The sequence below is a fragment of the Perca fluviatilis genome, chromosome 10 (assembly GCF_010015445.1).
Source record: "Perca fluviatilis chromosome 10, GENO_Pfluv_1.0, whole genome shotgun sequence".
Lineage (NCBI taxonomy): Eukaryota > Metazoa > Chordata > Actinopteri > Perciformes > Percidae > Perca > Perca fluviatilis.
Genome location: NC_053121.1, coordinates 21,174,184 through 21,196,737, shown reverse-complemented (window position 1 = coordinate 21,196,737; position 22,554 = coordinate 21,174,184). Strand labels below are relative to the sequence as shown.

The 22,554-nt window shown below is 43.6% G+C and overlaps 4 protein-coding genes across 5 annotated transcripts; 3 read left to right on the top strand and 1 right to left on the bottom strand.

The window, feature by feature from the left end:
* Positions 1–73: 73 nt before the first annotated feature.
* On the top strand, positions 74–9,126 carry LOC120566536. Its single transcript, XM_039813061.1, has 4 exons — positions 74–559; positions 7,784–7,897; positions 8,023–8,973; positions 9,092–9,126. Exons 1-4 carry the CDS (start codon positions 439–441, stop codon positions 9,124–9,126), a joined length of 1,221 nt encoding a protein of 406 aa, XP_039668995.1. The 5' UTR covers positions 74–438.
* On the top strand, positions 9,085–17,886 carry LOC120566634. Of its 2 annotated transcripts, none has more exons than XM_039813188.1 (5): positions 9,085–9,329; positions 9,624–10,643; positions 10,820–10,942; positions 11,621–12,434; positions 17,467–17,886. In XM_039813188.1, the coding sequence occupies exons 1-5, from the start codon at positions 9,135–9,137 to the stop codon at positions 17,577–17,579; spliced, it is 2,265 nt and encodes a 754-aa protein (XP_039669122.1). In that variant the 5' UTR covers positions 9,085–9,134; the 3' UTR covers positions 17,580–17,886. The 2 variants fall into 2 exon arrangements, with proteins under 2 accessions (XP_039669122.1, XP_039669123.1); XM_039813189.1 differs by lacking the exon at positions 17,467–17,886 and adding an exon at positions 15,899–16,001.
* LOC120566636 (beta-crystallin A1-like) lies at positions 14,188–16,747 on the bottom strand. The gene is made up of 6 exons (XM_039813191.1): positions 16,666–16,747; positions 16,149–16,231; positions 15,921–16,039; positions 15,369–15,510; positions 15,135–15,277; positions 14,188–14,815 (listed from the first exon to the last, which is right to left on the bottom strand). The coding sequence occupies exons 2-6, from the start codon at positions 16,221–16,223 to the stop codon at positions 14,668–14,670; spliced, it is 627 nt and encodes a 208-aa protein (XP_039669125.1). The 5' UTR covers positions 16,224–16,231; positions 16,666–16,747; the 3' UTR covers positions 14,188–14,667.
* A 79-nt stretch (positions 17,887–17,965) lies between the features above and the next one.
* crybb1l1 (crystallin, beta B1, like 1) lies at positions 17,966–19,856 on the top strand. The gene is made up of 6 exons (XM_039813190.1): positions 17,966–18,075; positions 18,267–18,364; positions 18,466–18,584; positions 18,674–18,806; positions 18,929–19,071; positions 19,183–19,856. The coding sequence occupies exons 2-6, from the start codon at positions 18,272–18,274 to the stop codon at positions 19,352–19,354; spliced, it is 660 nt and encodes a 219-aa protein (XP_039669124.1). The 5' UTR covers positions 17,966–18,075; positions 18,267–18,271; the 3' UTR covers positions 19,355–19,856.
* Positions 19,857–22,554: the final 2,698 nt, after the last annotated feature.

Sequence of the window (22,554 nt, the reverse complement as noted above, 5' to 3'; positions counted from 1 at the left end):
TGTGTGGTGAGGTGAGGAAGGACTGCTGTATCAGGTAGATAAACGCGTCTAATTAAAGTGAGGCAGCCTGTCCGGCTGGCTGGGTAATTTCATCCTCTCCTTCTTGTTAAGGCAAATGGCAAACGCACAAACTTGACACTATTTCAGATATTCACTCTCTAACATCAATGTCCTCCATTTTGGAGTCTCTAATTGCAAAGGCTCGTTATCTGTTAAGTAATTTGTGTCGCAACCTATTTTTTTTTTTTTTTTAAACTCGTTACAAACTCATTAATTTCCAAACTTTTAAACTGTGGTCAGGTTCATTTTCTGCGTGACTATTAATTTGCAAACACGGCGTACACCTCAGCACAGTTAAGTGTTGACTTTCTCAGCTTTGCTGTGGTCTCCGGTTACACATGCTGAGAAGGATAGCTGCCGTGTGTGTGCGTGCGTGACATGTCGAAGGAACACACGAGGGTTGTACATGGACGTGAAAGTGTCTCGGCGTTTCCAGTTTGCAACACATGTGAAATTCATCCCACGCAGATGGAGAAGCAGCTGCTGGATCACGAGGGCTGTAAGTGCATGATGTCAGAGTGTGAAAGTTTGGTATTGGTCTTTAATAATGAGTATGTGTCGGCCTGTGTTGCATATGAAGTCACACAATTTCACTGAGTGTTAAATTATTAAATGTAAATGTTGATAAAGAACAAAACATTTTCACACGCAGAACTACTTTAGTGTGATATAGATTAGTGTGTAACATGCAGGGCCGTAGCTAATCATTTGGATCCTGAGGGTCATGGCTATATCCTGGGTGTTTTAGCAACATGGGGGAGTTTATATTCTGCAATTATAAACTTGTACGTGGAAGGTATTTTATAGGCTGATCTGGAAGACTAAATGTTATCAATTATTCTGTTGATTTTCCTGAGTAATTGATTTAGTCTGAAATGTCAATAAATCGTGGGTGGGGGGCCTTGACCAACTGCCACTTTGCTCGTTTGAAAGCCATGATGTCTCTCTCTCTCATGGGTGGGACTTTTTTAGGTTTGCTACTCAGCCTTATAAAGTATAATGTTTCCTTATCAAGTTTCTCCTTGTTATTCCTTGGAGTGTAGGTAAAGGTTTGAAACAGCATTTAGACCTTCATCTACGGATATACACTACCGGTCAAAAGTTTGGGGTCACTTAGAAATTTCCATTCCACTCCATTATAGACAGAATACCAGCTGAGCACAGTTGCATTGTTTTTTTTTAACCAGGGCAGCAGTTTTCAAATTACATTATGTGCTTACATAATTCCAAAAGGGTTCTCAAATGTTTTGCAGTTAGCCTTTTTAAAATGATATCAGATTAGTAAACAGAATGTGCCTTTGTAACAATGGATGAATGGTTGCCGATAATGGGCAATGTAGATATTGCATTAAAGATCAGCCACTTCTTTCTACAACAGTCGAGAACCCTTTTGCAATTATGTAAGAACATAATGTAATCTGAAAACTGCTGCCCTGATTAAAAAAAACAATGCAACTGATCTCAACTGGTATTCTGTCTATAATGGAGTGGAATGGAAATTTCTAAGTGACCCCAAACTTTTGACTGATAAATATATATAAATATGAAAGATCCAAATAATAAAACAGCCGAGAGGTGGGGGTACATTGGGGGGGTCTTGGACTCATGACCCCAGTATACTGCATCTAAAGCCTTGGCTACAGCCCTGCTAAGATGTGAAGTGTAAAGTATCTGTAGGTTAATAAAAATCCTATAGCTGCACCTGCCGCACCGTTATATCATTAGAGCTGTAAAAACCTGCAGAGAAACATTAATGGTTTTGTCCTCTAGCTGCTACACTCATATGAGTGACAAGTGCGTGCTTATGTCTGTGTTAGTCACTGAATGTGTGAAATGTTTGTAACACACATGCACACACCCTTCCTTAAATTTGAGACCACCTAGCGCAGCAGATTCTCCCTCCCTCCCTGTGTCCTGTCATTTGGTGTCATATCTATTTAGGGCTCCCCCGCTGTTCTTCATTTCCTCTCAATTTCTCTCTCAAGCTCAAATAGAAGCAGCAACATTTAACTCCAGCACACAAGATGCGGGAAAAACTGCCGGGAGGATAAGACCAAAGGAATATAACACTTGTTCAGAGAGGAATGATTGTTGGAAGGAATTTAGCACCGGATTCGTCACAGCGAGCCAGAGTCCACTTTCGGGACAGCACCTGGTCTCTGGGAAACCACACCACAGGGAGATAATGTGAGGCCTAATGCTTCCTTCCACATGATCCCTGAAGCTGATTTGTGGAGGAAAGTGAGTACTTACTGATCAGTTTAAGAGCTGCTCATTCTTAAATTGTAACTCATGGGTTCCATCGGTGTCCCTTGTCCGTCCTCTTCAAACTCAGATGACGAGACCCCCAATCGCACACAGCTCCCGGATTCCTCCCGTCACACCTCCCACACCGGGAAGCAGAGCTGCCTGAGCTACGGGGTCTGGGTAGCCTGGGACCACCTCAGGCCCTTCATACCTTTCTTCCTCATCAGCTTCATGGTCGTGGCCCTCGTCTACCTGATGCAGGCCATCATCTTCGGGGGGCCCTTCAAGGATCCGTACTTCTTTGTCAAGTTCAACGAGCGCTGGCCCCGGCCCACTCCGGGCCAACAGGACTCTCCGACACCTACCAAATTTTTCAGTCCGGTCCCCTCCTCATCCTTCGAGCAAGTCCTCTTTGAACTGCACAGAGACAACGAGACAACGTGAAGTGTTTGATTACAGAAACTGGAGGAAATGTTTCTTTTCTCCGTGGATATGAGCTCACTAGGGATTTCACCAGCTCTTAGTGCTAATTAAAGCACACAGACTGATACGTTGATTATGTTTATGAGTAATTTATTATTGGCTGTATGTGGAATGTTGTATATGCTAAAGCTGCAATGGGTAGAATGCAAAACAAAAACGGCAGAATTTGAAGTAGAGTGAAACCTCTTCCTGCAGCTCTCCCTCTCCCCAATTTGTCGCACAGGCAATGCATGCCCAGAACAGCCAGTTGGAACGCTTTCTCTCTCTGAAATGACCTGTGATCGACCAAAGTCTCCCGAGTTCTTTTTTGTAGCCTGAAAACGGAGCCAAGGTGCAGAAGTCTAGTTTTCTCTCAGACCACTTGAAGTACAATATGCTGAAAGATTATTATTATGCAACTTTTGCTTTTTTTTTGCAACACAAAAAATAAAGTGCCTACCACAGCTTTAACCTACTTGTCCTTTTTACCCCAGGACTACTTATGTTACGGGTTGGAAAATGGCATGTAAGACTGGGTGAAAACATCTTCCACCAATGTGCAGCTGTGCTTCTCAAATCAAGGAAAACAAATGGTTTGCTCCAGTCCTCTCTTTGTGATTGGGCCATGATTATATAACAACCTTTTCAATTCCACAGTGCTGCACATTATTAACATAGTTTGTCTCTGTAGTAACTTTTTAAATGTTTTATTTAGAAAGTGTCTGCCTGATATGTACAGTAAAGCACCAATTACATCATTATACGTTTGGCCTGTATTTCGGTCTGTGATAGTAGATGTTAAAGGTGCCCTGCCACAAAAAAACGTTTTTACTTGTATTTCTTGAAATATGTTAGGTCCGTATGTGTTTGTGTTATGTTGTGAATGTGAAAATGAACTGCTACCTCCTCTGTCAGCTCTAGCCACTGAAAATAAATAAGTTGAGAAATCAGGCCAATTACAAAAGCTGGTCAGCGTGACGTGGTGTTGCCTGAGCTCATTACTATTCATGAGCTCGCCCAGTTGCGCTGGGTAAAGGATGCTGATAGCCAGGCTCTCATCGGCTAGCTGTTAGCCAGTCAGAGTCAAGCAGCTTAGCTTGTTGAATATTAATGAGAACTGGCACAACTCGAGCTGAGTCTTCCTGCAGGCTTTCTATACCACGCTAGAATGGCTTGAAACCAAGGCATTTTTTCCACAAAAAATGTTACAGAGTCCATGGTAGAACTTCAGACATTACCACAAAGTAATGAAAGACGTGTGGCAGGACACCTTTAACGCTTGAGCAAACACTATTTTCCTGAAGCTAATATGACGCTTCAGCAGTCTGTGTTGGACAAATGGAGTGGGAATCTTCCAAAGTTACTGTCTTTATACGGTAGTTCAAAATCTATCTCTCCACCATGGCTTGAGAAGGAAACAGATACTGAAAAGACAGTAACTTTATAAGTTACCAACTTGATTTGAGTAATTCAGACTGCTGAAGACTCATATTAGTTTCAGCTGAACTTCAGAGGTTGTTTTGCACAGAGCTAGGACTGTGGAGGATTGTGTCCCCTATAAACTACTATAAGCTAAAGACAGAATTCGTCTGATGTACAAGAAATCATTTGTGATGTCTAACAAGTCGACAGGCACGTAACATATCGTAAAACTCGTTAAGATGCCTGTAACAATGTATCATCATATGTTTACACCAATGATCAAACAGAGATGCAGGCAGTAGACATTCAGACTGTGAACAAGACAACAGGTGGATAAAAATAACGCCTTGTTAATTTGTTTAATCATGTTACACAGGGACAGGATATCCAAGGTCGGTCATTAAAATTGTTTACCCCAAAGAAGATCTTACTGTGGCAGAGTTGGATGGTAACAACTAACACAGGTTTATGTTTTCTTGTGTCACAGTATGGCGTGTCTTCAGCCACAGTAATGTGCCATGTATAGGGTTTCACCACACGCCACAAAAGAAACTAAAAACATCCTTCAGATTTCCAGTTGTTAAAACTTTAACATTTTTCCGAAATGTATTGCTGTCTTCTACAGAAAAAATTGCAACATTTATTTTTCTTAGTAACTATTTAAGTGAATGCTAACCCCCATTTTGATTAAAGCTAGTTTATCAAAGCAACTTTTGCTGAACAGCAGCTACTGTGGCCACAAATAACCACTGTGGGTTAATGGTGACATTAAAGTGTAGTGTAACAGTAGCACACATAGAGAAGTCATCAAACCAGCTAAGTAGTCCCAGCTACACAGAAATACATACTAAAACTTTGCTAACATTAGCTAATAGCCACCATAAGTCACATAAGACCAAGTAAGGCTGTAGCAGCAAAGAGGCTCTAGTTTGTGGTTCTGCTATATTAAAGGTGCTCAAAGTGATGTGGCGCTTTTTTAGTTTTTTTAGGCTACAACATTTTTTGTCACATACAGCAAACATCTCCTCACTATCCGCTAGCTAACTGTCCCCTGAACACACTGTAAAAAACGCGGTCTCTGTAGACAGCCCAGGCTCCACAAACGGCAACAAAAACAACTGCACAACGAACCATAACAAACAGTGTTCCAGCCAATAACCGACAAGAAGGAGTTTGTTGAGTCATGAATATGCATTGTGTAAGTAGCCTATATGCTAACGCTGCTGCAGTGATGGCTCAACCAGCTCCTTCTTGTCTGTTATTGGCTGGAACATTGTTTGTTATGGTTCGTGGGGCAGGTTGGTGCAGTTTGTTTTTGTTGCCATTTGTGGAGCCTGGGCTGTCTTCAGAGACCACGTTTTTTACAGTGTGTTCAGGGGACAGGCAGCTAGCAGATAGTGAGGAGATGTTTGCTGTATGTGACGAAAAATGTTGTAGCCTAAAAAACGCGTCACATGCATCACTTAGAGCACCTTTAAGAGGTGCATTTTGTAATATTTTAAAGAAACATCTCAAAGTTCAATGCAATACAATTCAACAGCAGAAAGTTGAATCGACACCTCGCTAACAAAAATCAAACCACATTCATGATGGTAGTTTTACCTAGGTAGTGGTGGAAGAAGTATTCAGATATTTTACTTAAGTAAAAGTAGCAGTACTACAGTGTATAAATCTTCTGCTTGTTACAGCAGTAAAAGTCATGCATTCAAAATATTAATTGGGTAAAATTACATTACACAAGTACTAGTATCAAAATATATTAAAGTACTAAAAACAAAAGTAGCCTACTCCCAATTGCCCAATTTATGTGAACATCACTTTAATGTTGCTGCTAATTTTACAATATATCAAAATGTATTAGTTCATTCAAATTTTTTATAAATAATCTAAATATGCAAAGCAACATAGTAACTAAATTTTTTAAATAAATGTAGTGGAGTAAAAAGCACAATATTTGCCTCTGAATTGCAGTGCAGTAGAAGTATAAAGTAGCATAAAATGGAAATACTCAAGTATAGTACAAGTACCTCAAAATTGTAAGTACAGTACTTGAGTAAATGTACTTAGCTACTCTCCACCTATGGTCTGAACCATAGACTGTTAAACGCCACAAATCTAGAGGCTAATCTTTTTTAAGCGAAAAGGGAAGTAGCAGAAGTGAACTATCTTGTGTTTAATGTTGTGTATGTACTCTTTGACTGTCCGTTGCTGTACCTGTGTGTGTCGGCTGTGTGGTGACACTCCCGGCCCCTGGTGGCGTAGCGACACCGTTGCTGTTTGATGACCACGCTGACCACGATGGATGACCTCCCCAAAACGGACAGAAAAAACTACTGAAAAACAAAACGATATACTGTCTGTCAATCTCACATTGATATATGTGATATATATAGTTTTTTTTTAAACTAATGTTATTTATTTGACGGATTTATAAGGAGCATCGAGACGGTGAGTGAAGGTGCCCGTCAGCTGCCCGCGTTCACACCGTTTCAACCAGCCTGGAGAAAGTAACTTTACTTTAAACTGCTCAGGTTGTCCTCAGAAGTGTATTTAGAATCCATATTGTAAAGTGCATGCCATGTTAACTAGCAGGTGGTCTGTTATGACTAGTTTACAATCTGGTTGAGTTGTGCACAGCTAGCTGGCTGCTAGCGGTCAGCAGTGATGCTAACCTGCAGGTGTGCAGATTAGAATTTAAACGTTAAAGCACCAGTTCTTGATTTAATCCGTTACAGAGAACTAGCTATACATCTAACGTTACTATCATCGAAGAAAATAAAGTTTTAATATCATTTGTAATGAACAAAATGCTCCTCAAACAATGGGGTTCAGAAATAAACCGACATTTAAGGCTGTTAATATCCGTAAAGAAGTACTCAGTGTTGGATTAAATGGGCAAAATGTAATACTACTAATTACACAGTTCTCTTTCAAAATACGTATTAAAGCCAGAAAACAATGCCTATCAAAATATAGCTACAGTACTTACTCAAGTAATCTGTATACAAATAATACAAGTACACAACTTCAATGTATGATATAAGTTTAATACATCCAACACTACAAACTCAGCATTAACCGAAAGAAGAAAATTTGCAAAACACAGACAAGATCCTACTCATATTAGCCTGTCTTATCAAAGAATTGATTGAGACATAATAAATCTGATCAATACAATATAGAGCAAGAGTCAGAAATCTGCTAAGTGAATTCTAAAATAAATAAATATTGTATACATATGGACTGATGATGTTTGTATTGATTGCTATCAGTTCGAAGTCGAGCCTTTTTCTCACACGTGGGTACCAGAATAAATTAGTGTATGAAATCGTATTAAATGTCTTATTGAAGCCCTTGGTTTGTTGTACCCTTTCATGAGCCTGATAGAGCACTAAGCAAAAACTGTGTTGCTCATGCCAATGTTAATAAAATATTTTTGACCATGTACTTTTATGGGCTGCATGTGCAAAACACCTGTGTTTTAATGTTTGCAGTCACAGTTGTGTAAAAAGATATATTTGCACCAAATACAACCTGTCATTATCTTTATTAATTCTCCCTCGCTCTCCTCCTCTCTGCTCCTCCTCTGAAGTGAATGGGGAGATGTGGTGCTACCAAAAACCGGGGTTTGAAGCCCTCCTCATCGCTGAGCTGCAGAAACAGCAACAGTGCAGCCAGTTCTGTGACACTCTGCTCAAGACAGAAGGTATCAATACTCTAATAACAACAACTAAATTACACACACATTAAACAAACATCCTTTATCCTTTATTCTAGTTTCATGTAGTTGTGGGGGCTATTATCATTACTGACATCTTTCCTCTCCTCCAGGCATATCCGTACCAGCACACAGTTGCGTTCTCTCAGCTGTCAGCCCCCACATCTCCTCCGCTCTGTCCTCCGCGCCCCCGCCCCCTGCAGGACAGAGTCGACTCTTGGAGTTTCGGGCTCTCGGCGCCTGCACCCTGCTCCACATGGTCAGACTGCTGTACTGTGGGGAGATGGCAGGAGAGGGGGAGAACGAAAAGCAAGAGGCTATTTCTGCTGCAGCCAAGCTGGGCATCCATGGGCTTGTGGAGGTCACAAAAAGAGATCGTAAGAGCAGAAAAGAGGAAGGAGAAGGCTGCCATACGGAGGTAGGTGTGCAGACGGAGCCACTGATGCCTGAAGAGAATGAAGGGAGACGGAGCAGGTGGAGGAGAGACGTGAGGGATGGGAGCACCTTCCTGTGGAAAGAGACACTGTCAGATGGTGAAAAAGAAACATGGACTCAGACAGAGGAGCAGCAGGTAAACACGGGTCCCCCTTCTCACCCAGCAGCCTCCTTTGAGACCATTGATATGGCTGCTCTCCAGAGTTTTGGAATGACGGGCTCCCATCTTGTTCCCCCTGAAATTCCCTACATTCCCATATCCCTCGTCTACCCACCAGATGAAAACCAAACACACCAACCCCTATCTGCTTTCGTAGACTCTATGCAAGAATCCACAGCAGCTGAACACACATCAGTTCCTGTTGTGGCGCCGCCGCATGCCTTTGTCCCCCCACCCCTCCTTCCTTTTACCAGCCAAGCGACCTCGTGTGGTGCTGCCTCTCAGAGCTGGTGGGCTGCCCCTAAGGGAGCTTCCAGAAATGTTGCAGCAGCGGAAGACTGGGAGGATGAGCAGTTAGAGCAGTTTCAAGGCAACATCCCAGGATACATCAGCTACTTCCTGAAACCGGACAAGGAGGAGGGCTCCCGCAGGGGGCGAGCAAGGAGTAGGCGGGGAGCAGGGGTGGGAGGTGCCAGGAGAGCCGGGACGGGCGAGAGAAGAGCCAGGAGACCACGAGCAAGAACAGGAGGGAGGGGAAGAGGAGGGTTAACTCAGACAGTGGATGTGCAAGAGGTGGGGGTGAGCAGGCTGCAGAAATTGTTCCTGCAGAGGTGGGGGCTGAGGGCATCCATGACGGGTCAGGGTGGAGGAGCTGCAGGCAGGAAGTTGTACCTGAAGACCAGAGAGCTTCTGAAGCCAGCCAAGGGGAAAAGAGGACGCAGCAAAGTGTGGGAGTTCAGCCAGAGTGGAGATGTGCCGCCGTACGGTGAGGGAGGAGGTAACACGCAGCGTGGGGGGAGGAGTACAACGCAGCAGTTTAACCAGGTGAGACATAACGCAGTGGTTTTAATATGCTGTAATATGATATAATATCTACAAAGTGGCTTCTGCAACCGACCTGTTGGTTAGAAAATATATTGGGTCCAGCTCTGATTGGTTAATTAAGATGTACCAGCAGTGTTCTGACCAATCATTTAGTTTAAAGAGGATCACAACTCTACTCAGTGATTTGTGAATTGACTCAGATTCAGTCAGAAGTTTTCACTATTGACACATTTTTATTTCCTTGTACATCTGCACTTTGTATTGTAATTAACATACTTTTCTCCCCGGTTACAGGATGGTCTTCCTGTTGGCAGAGGTCGGAGGGCGAGGGCCAAACCAACAACATCGGTTTCCTTTTCTTCCCCTCGCTTCACATGCTCCAGCGCTCAAATCTTATCTGCATTCAGCCCCGCCCTACAGCCTTCTCCATCACCTGGCCTGCAGTCTGCAGCCTCTTCATGCCTCCTCCACAGCACCTCCCTCCCTCCTCCAACTCATGAGGATCATCCCGAACACTTTGATCGTCTGCTGGAGGAAGTGATGATGGGCCTCGACATTTTACCAAACAATGACGACGGTGCTCCGCATTCTCAGCCTCCTCTTCCAACCAGAAGCAGCCGTTATGCCTATGGCTCCTGTGGCAATACTTTGGCCCAAAACAAACAACAAGGCTGTACCACTGGCCTCCTGGAGGCAAATACAGGTTTTCACGGGTCCACACATGTTGTTTCTGTAGCAAGAGGAGCTGGCAGCTCCAGCTCTGCAGTCAGTGAGATGCCCGTTTTGCAGCAGCAGGGAGAGGGAGAGCTGAACAAGATGCTGGACCACTTCCTCCAGTCCTTTGAGCAGCACGTTGACAGCTGTACTGCCAGGGACGAGGTGGAGATGTGTGGTCAAAACTGCACAGAGGCTAGCCAGCCTCACACGGTCCATCGCAAATACAGAAAAACCAAGACCCCTCACACCCCTCATCTACAGAATACACACACGCTGCATCCACCCAGACACTCTCAAATAACTGAACTGCAACAGAGTGATGAAACTGAAACACTGCGGAGATGTTCACAGCCATGCAAGGCTTCTGCTTGCGGTGCCGCTCCCCCGAAACATACAGCATCACCGAGGAAAGTCAGAGCGCCAGCCAAACGACGGAAAAGGGCGAGGAAACCAGTGTCATCAAGTGACGCAAAGACCAAAAGCATTCATGACCGAGGAGACAAGCAGCTAAAGCAGATGCCTGTGGTGAAACTGGAGAGGAGTGTCCCGCTGCCAGCCCAAGTTAAACTGCACCAACCCAGCTGTCCGGAAGTCCAGGTGAAAAACTTTTCTAACTACTCTCAGATAATGCTTCTGGTGATGTCGGCTGTCACGGTCATTCGAGTCAAAGTCGGATAACTGATATTAATCGAAGAGGGTAATTGGATTGTGACAGCCATAGAATGAGAAAGAAAATGTATCAAATGGTTTGTCTGTCCGTATATATTTTTCAGAAACTGGCAAAAACAAAGACCGGTGCATCATCCCGGAAATACCCACGTGAAATGGTTCAGCCGTTCTCATGGAGCACAAAGATGTACCCAATCAGGAGTAGGTTTAGAGAAGCACATATCATGGTGAGCATTGACCTTTCCTTCTAAGACCTTAGGCAAATGTGTATTCCAAACATCTTTTCTTTAAAGAAAGCGGCACCATGTTTTGAGCCACACTGGCAGCGAGGTTCTCAAGATGGCAGTGACTGAAATATGTCAACAACTATTGGATGGATTGCCATGAGAAATTTTGTACAGACATTGACACTAACCCTTACTTTTCCTCATCCAGCAAGCCAAAGTGTTCACTTATCCTGAGAAATATGAGATATTTCTCTAAATAGATTGGCACAAACTTTGTACAGACATCTGAGGATGAGACGGCTCCCAGGCCAAGAAGCCTGCTTAGCTGTCGAGATCCTTTATCTTTTGGTGTAGCGCAATCATCAGTCAAAACTTCGTCCAATACTCTGGTTTATGACCAAATACCTGTAAAATTAAAGACATTCCCAGCAACTGCATTTTATGTTTTGTGCTAATTAACAAACGTTAGCATGCTAACTCGATAGACTAAGATGGGCAACATGTTAAGCGTTATACCTGCTGAAAAATCAGCATGTTAGTATAATGACGTTAGCGTTTAGCTTTAAAGCACCACTGTGCATAAGTACAGCCTTGCGGAGCTGTTAGCATTGCTGTAAACTATTGGTCTTGTTTTTGTATAAGTATAATTATTAATTATGAAGTTTATGTGTTTTAAAGGACAGCCTACCCTTTCTTGAGGAGCCACCCTCAGCAGGCCTACCAAGACCAAGGCGAGGCAGGCCAAAGAAAAATGGACAAATTCTCAGTTTTTCTAGTGGTGGGAGTTCAGCACCACCTATTCAGCCACAGCCTGTGGAGCCCTGTTGCGTCGATGAACAACTAGAGAGAAACCAAGAGAGACATGAAGAAGAATTGAGTGTCCAGCCACAGGAAGAGGCAGAGGCACCTACAAGCAGGGGAGAGAAGAGGGGAGCAGAGTCCGAGAAGGAGACCAGTGACGTGGCCACTGTGGCCAAGAGGGTTTGCTTTGAGCGAATGGCCCAGCTGACCTCTGAAACATGCACACCAAGCTCTGAATCTCCAGACTTTGTCTCTGAACCAGCAACCAGAGAGCCACAGGACGTTTCCAGTGTAGGGCATCGCATACAAAGAGAACAACGGGAGGAAGAACCAGCGCGGAGAGAAATCCAACTCAGGGAAACTGGGGGAAGTTTGATGGGTGAAGAGATACAGAGCAGCGATGACGAGATCATCGACGTGGATGGACCGACTCTGTCGCCTTTTGTCAAAGTGAAGCCTTCTGTTTCACCCTCCTCACATTCAGCCAAAGAGCTGAGTCTGGGGTCGACGGGCAGCTGGGAAGAGGACGACGACGAGGACATTGATGTGATTGGCGGTGCCAGTCCCGCCCCTGATCCGGTGATTATCAGCTGGACAGAGTCTTCAGAAGAGGAAGGAGATGAGGATGTTGATGTTGTCGGTGAAAAGACAGACTACGCTTCATCGGCGGTGTTGTCCACTGTGAGTAAAGGTGAGCTTGTTAACAGAAAATATCAGACCGAGGTGCTCTTACGTTAGCTTCTGTGACGTGCAGTTTTCTTTTCTACCCGTCTTCCTTAGTTTGTGTTATTTCCAACATTTCCCAGAAGACATTCCTGAATTTCTTTCATTTAGTGAGTTGCACGGCGGGGAGAGAGATAGAGATCAAGACAAAACGTGGTTTCATCATACACACTGACAATCACGTGAAGGATTTTTGTTTTCCTATTCTACCAATGTTTAGGAAAAGAAGAGTTGTGAGCAACATGTTAGCTATTTGTTTGGATTGAACGAAGAGAAAGTTTGTTTTTTTAAATCTTGAACGTGCATCATGATGCATAAACACACTTTAATCAGTAACAGTTTATATGCAGCTATTCAGTTTCAGCTCTTGAGTTGAGTATACAGATTTAACCATTGTCAAACTGCTAAAGGTGACTGGAATCGTTCATTCTTTTTGCACTTTAAAGATATTTAGCCACTGACTACGTAGAGTTACAGAGTTGTTACTGCTATGTTCAATAATTTGTGATTGTTAAGCAGACATGTTCAGCAAAGTTTGTTTTAACTGTCAAGTGTTGAAAACAAGACTAACCAAGCAGTTTAGAAAGAGGTTCGCTGCAAAGAAAATCAGGTTTATGTACCGTCAAAGGAATTAAGAGTGTTTTATTAGTTGTGAATATGACTATGACTGTATTAGTTGTAAATATGATTGATAATGTCAGCCTCTGTTTTGCCACAGTTTGTTTTAAATGTTCCAGGAAAACTTGTGTCTTCCTAGTTTTACTCTCAGGTTATGTTTGATAATGTTCCCTGTGGCATTTTTGAGTCTCGGACTCTGATTTCTAGAATAAAAACGTTGTCTCTAGTCCCTGCAGCCGCTCTATTCTGTGACTCCAAATGCACATCTCTGGAAATGAGGCTGATCTTCAGGGTGTAGATTTCATTTTAAAATGTATAAAGAATTTAAAATACCAACACAACATGTATTTAAGTCAAAATGTCCAATAATCCTGGAATCACACAGTCAGAGTGTTACAACTAAAATGCGCATTGTTAGCTCATATTTGGTTTCAGTTTGAGCGTCCCCCTGGACATTTCTGCTGCGTTGGATTGGACATGTTTGTGTTGTCTGTGTGTAGCACATTTCTTTATGTTGCATATTGTCAAAATGGCAAATGTCTCAACATGCTTCTCAATTTTATTTATTTGCAACCTTTTTGTTTTGTCAGAGTGGTGAAGCTATTTTCTTCATGTTGTTGTGTTTTGTCCGTTTGTATGTTGTTGGGTTCAGCTCTCTCAGCCACCATACTAGACCGTGTCAGTAACAAACTGTATGTCTTTGAGAGGAATAACTGAAGATGTTCCTCCTATTCTGTCCTCTTCCCATTAGTTCTCCCCTTCCTTTACATCATGCTGTCTGCCTAAATTAGCACCTTAGATTGGCAGGTAACCCTTTAAATGCCGATAATCATGTGGCTGCAAGTACCACTTAACCCCTGAGTTGAAAGGCGGCTGTAAATCTTGTTGGACTTAGTTTCAGTAGCAAGACATCAATATAAACTTCTGAAACTACTCCTGCAACATATTGAGTAGTGACTGTCACTTTTTCCCCCACTGTGAAAACTTTCACAATGAAAACTCATTGCAACCACAACCCCTGTTCTCTGTGAAGAGAAAAACTACGTTTACAGGCACCTTTTAAACCCTGCATATTTTATATAGACTAATAAAACAAGATTAGATGAAGTGAAAATTAGTTTATTAGTTATCAACCTCCTACACAACAACAAAACACATCTGAGCTGCACTGAGGAGACCTGGCCGGGACGCCATGCTGTAGCTTCATCTCCCCTCTGTTTGGATCCAGCGCACTGAAGAATTGCTCTAGTCGTCGCCCAGCTCAGGTGAGGAGTACAGCGCAGGTGTGTGTGAGTGTGTAGGGACCTCCAAACCAAATAAAAAGACACTGTGTGAGTGTCCGTTATGTCAGCAATGTGTTTGTGTGGAGCGTGTGTTTCCCTGTGCTTTAAAAGTGCGATATTGTCTTTTATCACACTCTGGCTGCGGCTGTAAATCAGTAGTGGTGTTGGGGCGGCTGTTGCGGCTCAAGTCAAGAGGAAGGAAAGGATTGAAGAGAGAAGGAAAGAAAGAGGAAGGGGGTTTAGGGTGAAGGGAGTGGGGTCGAGGGGGAGCTGCTGTCTCAGTCTCAGCCTGTTGTTCTCTCAGTGCTGGATGCGCCTGATGGACTGGATCTGGGGGGTCTGGCAGTGGGAGCCCCAGTTCCTCCAGTGCTGGTAGTCTCCACTGTGTCTCTCACACTCCATGATGTACTGCTGGCCCCTGTAGCCAGGGTGCTGGTAGCACACAAAGCTGTGGGAGAAGGAAACGAGGGTTAGTGGGACTATTTTAAGAGCTGCTGTGACAAATGTGGGAATTTAGTACACACTTGGAGCTTTCAGTTGGAATGTCTGTTGCGTGTAATACAAGCTAAAGAGGGACCGTTAGTGACAAACAATGTACATGTTTGTTTGTCAAGTGATAGTTGGACATAGAACAGAAACTAAGATGGATTTGAAATGGATGCTTCAGTGTAAACCACCTGGAAAGTGGAGGAGCATTTGGAAAAGTGTGTCCTGATTAAGGGCATCTTATCAGCGCTGTTCACACAATCCGATTCACTGTAACTTACGCGCCGCACTGCACGTGCATGGAGCCAACTTCAGGCATCATCCAGCCCATGGCCTGCAGAGAGGGGTAGTCGTCACAGATCTCCACATTGCGGCCCATGAAGTTCTCCCTCTCAAAGATGATCATGCGGCTGCTCTGGTGGGACTGCGGGAGATAAAAGAAACGGTTGGATTCTGGACTCCTGAGGTTAACTGTTGATTGTCACCTGAAGACTTGAGAGACAGGATGTACTCACGGCGCAGTAGATGGGGCGCAGAGACATGAGGCGCTCCACATGGTAGGAGAGGGAACCGCTGTAAGCGTCCCAGTGGGGGTACTCTCCTCTCTCCAGGATGAACTGCTGCCCCTGGAAGTCATGGTGCTCAAAACCCACCCAGCTTTTCAGAGAGAGAGAGAGAGCTGTTAACATCCTTTGCTGTATGTCCATCTGAAGACGTTTGTTTCTGTAACCTAACAGTGTGCGTCTTTGATATTTTGAAGACCAAAAAAATGACGTTACCAAAATGGATTTTGGAGAATTAACACATCTCTTTTTGTACCAGGCTTAAGAGCTACAGTACAAAACCACGCAGCTCCCTTTGCATAGGTAGCAACTCAAATGTCTCATTGCTTAAAGCTTCCCACATGACTCCTCTTGTTTGGGATGGATGTATTAGGGGAAACAAAAGGGGCTAATCGTTTTCCTTGATTCATCCGATCAGTGGATTTCATTAACGTTTTGTACAATCGGAATACTGAGTCTCATTTTTGTCCTGTTTTTACCAGAGTGAAAGTTTGAGAGACTTACGCTCCGCTCTCCACCCTGATGGAGCGGATGTTGTCCAGTCCGCAATCCTGAATGTTGCAGCACTCAGAGGTGAACTCCAGGCACTTGCCCTGGAAATGCTCCTGCTCGAACACAGTCACCTGAAGGCGAGGAGCAGGGGATGGTAAGTATTAGTTGGCAATAAGGTTGTTCGGTTCATCCTCCTTTACCTCTCAGTAACGAGCAGAAGCTGCGCTCAAGAGTGTTTACCTTGAAGAAAGGAGCCATGCCCATTCCTGAGTTGACCAGCGGTTGCATCATTGGGGACCTTGTAGTTCTGTACATCTTTACTCCTGAGGTTCGAATGAGAACAGAGAAAATTACAGTGATTTAAGGTAGAGTAATAAGCAAGAAGATATGGGGGAAACAGTGTCATAGAAGAAATGTCTATTAGAAACACTGTTTGGCATATTTTTCTTAGTGTAAAACATGTTGGTGTTCAATTTCCACTTGAAAAACACAGGAACACCACAGAAATCATTTGGCTGATATAGGCAGCTATAACTCATCTGAACTCAAAAATCTGGAGGCCAAAAACAGTAAATGTACTCATTTTTTAGACTTTAAAAAAAATATCAGAAATATGAAATACAATTCTGATAACAGTTAAATGTGTTGTACAGGTGTTTCAGAAAGTGCTTTTGGTTTTCGGTGTCTGTGTGAAGCAGCTGGAGTGCACCTGTCTGTCTGATCCTGAGCTGTGTTGAGAGCAGAGATGCATCCTTACCTAGATTGGCACTTTATTGGAAGAGTTCGATAGTGGTACGCGCCTACGGCCTGCCTCGCGTAGAGCTTTGAGAGAACCTGGCGCTTCAGTTTTATACCGACGGTCGGGGAGCGCGCCTGCTGGTGCGCGTCCACGGTTCTGATTCGGCCCATGCACACCGCCCATTTGGAACAGCGGTAGCGCCAGCAGCGAGGCGCGTTCCCTGATTGGCTGCGTGGCTGCTGGATGCTGTTGTCCTGCTCCAGCGGGGCCAGCTCAGCAGATCCCATAGTGCTGCTGGGGCTCCGAAACAAAAGCGCTCCGGTATGTTCGGATCCCGGTCAGCAGTCCAGCGCGTGCCCAGGCACAAAGGGCCGGGGTCGGGGAGGAGAATATGGGGATTAACGGCGGAGCAGAGAGGCACCGCGGGGGGACAGAAGGAGATAACCGGGTGGCTCTGTATTTATGTATAGAAAGGCCAGAGAGCGATAAGTTTCATTTTAGTGACAATGGCATGTCACCAAACGATCTTGCGTGCGGTCCTTCAAGGATGCAGGTATATACACACACACACCTGTGTACACACACAGATGTGTGGTTTAGCTAGACTAATGGTTTCCAAAGTGGAGTCCATCACTCCCATCGCACGTTTGTGCAGTGAATGCAACAGGTTCTGGTGAAAGTTTCCCTGCATTCACATCCCACAAATTAAATCAAACATACCAAAATAAATCACCTCAGATTATGTTTGGTTGAAGAAATCCTATCCTATCAAACGTGGGTCTGTGGTTTTATGTCCAAATGTGGGCGTCTGTCTTCCAGATGAAAGGTTTGGGAACCTCAGACCTTCAAGTGAAGAATTTCATTCAGATGTATGTATCACACATGCATTTTACTCACTGACATTATCATGTAGCCTGGAACATTTCTATTAAATTACATTTAACTAACGTCCGTTTATGTGCATGCAGTTTCAAAGCCACACACTAATGTAGCCACGAATGCAATCAAGCCTGTCCAAGTATACTGGTTTATAATTTGAATCCCCACTGAAGTAATTTTGATAATTTGAAGTGGATTGGTGTGTTGACAGGAGAATGAAGAATATGAAACATGAAACTAAATTACTATGATTTAGGGTACATTATTTGCCCTCTAAAAGTTGATGCCAGGAACATCAGCTTGTATTTCATTAGTTCTGTTAGTAACTGGTCCTCAGTCTGTTCTCCTCCTCTGCGTCCGCCCATCCCCTCTGTCCGTCCCTCTCTGATGATGTGGGGTTTCTTTTGTCTCGCGTCTCTGACCTCAGCAGGTTTGTTTCTCTCTCCATAATCCCTCTCCCATGGGCGCCAGAGTATAAAAGGGACGGGCGCACTTCGAGCCGCACACACTTTGAGTGAGGCTCGTCGTAGGCATCGCACACACAGACAGGTAAGGTACACGCACATACTGTGAACCTGTGGAGATACAAATCCAGAGGAGGAGGCATAGATTAGACCAAAATATACAGATTATTCTGTATACCTTTTAAGATCTCAATACTCATACACCAGTGAAAACAGGTTAAATTTGTCGCATAAATGTATCCTCTCTCAGTGTTTTTTCCCTCTCTTTCCACCCAGCAATCATGTCCAGTGGAGATAAGTCCAAGACTTCTTCCCAGACCGACGGAAAGGCTGCTCAGAGCAAGAAGTCTGAGATGGGAATGATGGCCTACAAGGTGGGTGGCTCTCACACTGAGATACTGTAAATTCAGTTTATCATATCGCAGACCCTTGCTGTTGTTGTACTGACTCATCTGTGTGCATCTGCCCCCTCTAGATGTACGTGTTCGACCAGGAGAACTTCCAGGGTCGCATGATCGAGATCAGCAACGAGTGCATGAATGTGTGTGAGATGGGCATGGACCGTGTGCGTTCCCTGCGTGTTGAGTGTGGACCGTAAGTTTAAAAATACATATATTTATACATATATATATTTAAAACACTTGTCTTTGCATAGATACTTCATAATATTGTCTCCGTTACAGCTTTGTGGGCTACGAGCAGATGAACTTCTGCGGTGAGATGTACATCCTGGAGAAGGGAGAGTATCCTCGCTGGGACTCCTGGAGCAACTGCCAGAAGAACGACTACCTGCTGTCCTTCAGGCCCGTCAGAATGGTAAAAAGAAAGAGAAAACAAAACAAAAACACGCTTGGTTTGATACTCTCAAGTCTCCCTTTTCTCTTTTGCTTTCAACTTCTCCCTGAACTAGTGTATCTCCCTGTTTTTCACTCTTCCAGGACCCTGAGAAGCACAAGATCTGCCTGTACGAGGTGGGAGAGTTCAAGGGCCGCAAGATGGAGATCATGGATGATGACGTTCCCAGCCTGTTCTCCTACGGCTTCACCGACAGAGTGGGCAGCATCATTGTCAGCTGTGGAACGTGAGTACACAGTGGCTGCAAGTGTCACTGATAGAGCTCGAAGACAGGGCTGAAGTGAGATCCACTTAAAATCAATCCTATACTGACATGTTTCCTCTTTTTTTCCTCCAGCTGGGTGGGATACCAGTTCCCTGGATACCGTGGCAGCCAGTACCTGCTGGAGAAGGGCGACTTCAGGCACTTCAACGAGTATGGCGCCCGCCATCCTCAGTTCCAGTCCGTGAGGCGTATCCGCGACATGCAGTGGCACCAACAGGGCTGCTACACCATGGCCAGCAAGTGAGGCTCAGGGAAGGAGAGAAAGAGAAAGAGTGGAAGTGAGGGAGAGGGGCGGAGGAAGAGGGAAAGGGGGAGAGATGTCTGAGGCCTTACCTCAGTACCTTAAACGGTCTTTGATCTAACGCAGTGAGGGGAAGAGTGAGGATCTAGATCTGTCCCTGATTGGACACCTCAGTGGAAGGTCCAGCTGGACCACCCTCCATTCCTCCCTGTCTCTTCTTTTCTCTTTCTCCCCTATGGGCTGAGCTTTGCTTTCCCCCCTTTTCTCCCTTTTTTAATCCCTCACTTCATTCCCCTCCACAGTCCTCTGAGACACCAAAGAGGGAACACGACACCTCTTGCTGTTTTACACACTTGATTCTCGGCTCAGGGTATGATGCACCATGGGAAACTGAGTCCCTAGAGCCCCCTGCCCCCCGACTTCTTGCCCCTGTGCATTGCACACCCTCTCTGCTGTACAGAATCCTGGCCAAGTTTTCAATAAAAAGGAAAATCTTGATTTCAAAGATGTTGTTGTTGTTACTTACTACTGAAAAATCCCCTAAATCAAAATGTTAATGAACCAAACATAAATAAAATAATAAGATGAATACAAATGTGAGATGAATCCTTTCTGATTTTTCATTAATCAATCACTGCTTTTCTGAAGATCTGTATTTTGGTTGCTAGCTGGACACCAAATATTGTGTCATGCTTGTCGTCAAACTTTTGTTAAATGTATTTTTGGGAAAATTTAAAGCGAGTAAACGCTATTGTGTCATGCTGAATGGGGATTGGAAAGCTTTGCCTAGTCAGCTACAAAAAACACACACACACAAAAGTCACACAATGCTTTGTAAAAAAAAAAAGTGCAGTGTATAGAAAAAAGAGAAAGTTGTCCAACAGGCCAGTTTCCATATTGGTGAGGAGCCTGCTGCATTGTGTAACACAGGCTTTGTTATAACAACAGGACACACCCACATTTCTGCTGATGTTCAGCCTCATATCTACTGGTATTTTCAGTTAAAAAAGATACACTCCTACTGTCCTAAGTCGCTAGGGCCAAAAGCAGCTGACCTGGGGGAGAAGATGCAGTATGGTAAATAATTCCTTCATGGGTTAAGGTTAGCATTAGGCCTATTCCTTGGCATACAGTAGGTAAAAAGAATCTACCTTACTTAATCACTAATTTAATGCTTCACCCAGCAAGCAGCTAAGAGACCCAAATTAAACACACCCATGATGTTGATGAACAGGTGCATGCTGGGTGCAGCTAACATGCTAAATGCTAAAATGCTCATGGTGGATCCTCCAGCAGTGAGGGTGTGTGAGGACTTTCTGCTGTGTGTGTGCCTGTTAATCCCTGCAGAGCCTCCTTCATCTTAAAATGTTTGAACACTTTGAGGAGCGTAGTGGGACCAGAGAGGCTCAGTGGACGGGTTATAGTATCACTGAGAATAAACGAGCAGAGAAGTTGAACCTAGAGCAAACTAAGGAGGAGACTTTGTGGTGCACAAGAAGTTCAGACAGGTGAGTACAACAACACACCTTTCTGGTGTTTATCAACGTAGCGTTTTGTGTGTGTGTGTGTGTGTGTGTGTGTGTGTGTGTGTGTGTGTGTAGGGAAGACTGGGGTTGGTTGGCACACAACTATTTTCTGGTCCTTTAGACCACAAACAAAAATGTAACATCAAAATGTTTGCTTTCTTGACTTGCACTTATCTAATGTTACTCATGTTGAAAACATCTGAAAGTCACTAACTTTTTTGGTGAGGGTAACATTAACATTTAAAAGGAAAACGTGTTCTAGTTAATAGACATTGGAATCAGCTACATTTTGATATAATATTTGAAAGTCTGGGAAGAGTGATGGCAGCTGGCTAATGCCATCACAACGTTGGGTCAAATGTGAGTGGGGTTGGTTGTGCCAACGATAGTTTTCTTGTTCATTAACTTGTAACTGTTACTGTATATTTAGGCTGGGTATTTTAAGAGGTTAATTAATTATTAATTATTATTATTATCTTGAATGGTCAGTGGCAAAAGTAATTAGACATTCCTACTGATACATTGCTTAAATGTTGTTTGGTTTTAAAAAGGGGCAGATATTCTATTAAATGTTAATGTTTTCTGGTTCTTCTTTGGATTAAATGTTCAACCAAACGTTTTCTATTGGTTGCTTAATTTTTTGTAATTATAGTATTTCAACATTGTGCCAACCAACCCTGTGATGATGCTACCTTAACTAGCTTAGCACGACACCAGCATAACCATAGGGCAGGGGTCTTCAACGTTTTTCAAGCCAAGGACCCCTTAACTGAAAGAAAGACGGAGCAGGGACTCCCTATTACATATATTGTAGAAAATGAAGTTGCATATTAAACTGGGCCTACAATAACCTGTGGGGCCACCTAAAACCTTTATACATATACTTTTGCATAGAATACTAAGATATTAAAATAGCCTGTTCATTTTTAACATGATTTTATATATCATGTTTTAATGTTAAACATACATGTAGCACTGTCAATCCTTATACTGTATCTGGGGATGGCCTCAGTGACATCCTTACCCATAGGAGAGGTAAACCTATAATTACATTACATACATTACATGTCATTTAGCTGACGCTTTTATCCAAAGCGACTCACAATTGTTATATATGTCAGAGGTCGCACACCTCTGGGTTAAGTGTCTTGCTCAGGGACACATTGGTTGATGCATCACAGTGGGAATTGAACCCAGATCTCCCACACCAAAGGCATGTGTCATATCCACTGCGCCATCACCACCCTATCTTCAGTGGGGATTCATATTTGATAATATGTTGGATTAATTTTAGGACTTTGTAATTTTTGAAAAAAACTTAAAAAACAACAATAATTTGGAGGCTCCCCTGCATTGACTCTGAGGACCCCCTAGGGGTCACGGACCCCCTGTTGAAGATCCCTGCCGTAGGGCATAACACACCCAATTTTCTGACCGAACTGTTGGTAGTCTATTTGCATTGTGGGTATGTGTGCACCAGATTTGGACAAGGAAGATGAATGTATGGATGGCTGTGTAATATCTCTGGTTCTGCTGTATCGACTTTAATCCTTTTTTTTTTAATCGTCCATCGTGAGTCAGACGGTGTTATAAGCGCTAAATCATTGGAGACCTCTTTTAACCAAAATTTAATTTTGATAAGCAGCTCCTTATACTCATGCTACATATTAGTTATTG

Bases quoted from the DNA above. Each gene is read 5' to 3' on its own strand.
- LOC120566536 (XM_039813061.1), top strand. From the start codon at position 439: ATGTCGAAGGAACACACGAGGGTTGTACATGGACGTGAAAGTGTCTCG. The intron at 7,898-8,022 runs GTATCAATACTC...CCTCTCCTCCAG, and splicing joins CACTCTGCTCAAGACAGAAG to GCATATCCGTACCAGCACAC. The intron at 8,974-9,091 runs GTGCCAGGAGAG...GGGGGTGAGCAG, and splicing joins GCGGGGAGCAGGGGTGGGAG to GCTGCAGAAATTGTTCCTGC.
- LOC120566634 (XM_039813188.1), top strand. From the start codon at position 9,135: ATGACGGGTCAGGGTGGAGGAGCTGCAGGCAGGAAGTTGTACCTGAAG. The intron at 10,644-10,819 runs GTGAAAAACTTT...TATATTTTTCAG, and splicing joins CCAGCTGTCCGGAAGTCCAG to AAACTGGCAAAAACAAAGAC. The intron at 12,435-17,466 runs GTGAGCTTGTTA...TCTGTCTTCCAG, and splicing joins GTTGTCCACTGTGAGTAAAG to ATGAAAGGTTTGGGAACCTC.
- LOC120566636 (XM_039813191.1), bottom strand. From the start codon at position 16,223: ATGTACAGAACTACAAGGTCCCCAATGATGCAACCGCTGGTCAACTCA. The intron at 15,511-15,920 runs GTAAGTCTCTCA...CTCTCTGAAAAG, and splicing joins ATCAGGGTGGAGAGCGGAGC to CTGGGTGGGTTTTGAGCACC. The intron at 14,816-15,134 runs GTAAGTTACAGT...CTTCTCCCACAG, and splicing joins ATGCACGTGCAGTGCGGCGC to CTTTGTGTGCTACCAGCACC.
- crybb1l1 (XM_039813190.1), top strand. From the start codon at position 18,272: ATGTCCAGTGGAGATAAGTCCAAGACTTCTTCCCAGACCGACGGAAAG. The intron at 18,585-18,673 runs GTAAGTTTAAAA...TCTCCGTTACAG, and splicing joins CTGCGTGTTGAGTGTGGACC to CTTTGTGGGCTACGAGCAGA. The intron at 18,807-18,928 runs GTAAAAAGAAAG...TCACTCTTCCAG, and splicing joins CCTTCAGGCCCGTCAGAATG to GACCCTGAGAAGCACAAGAT.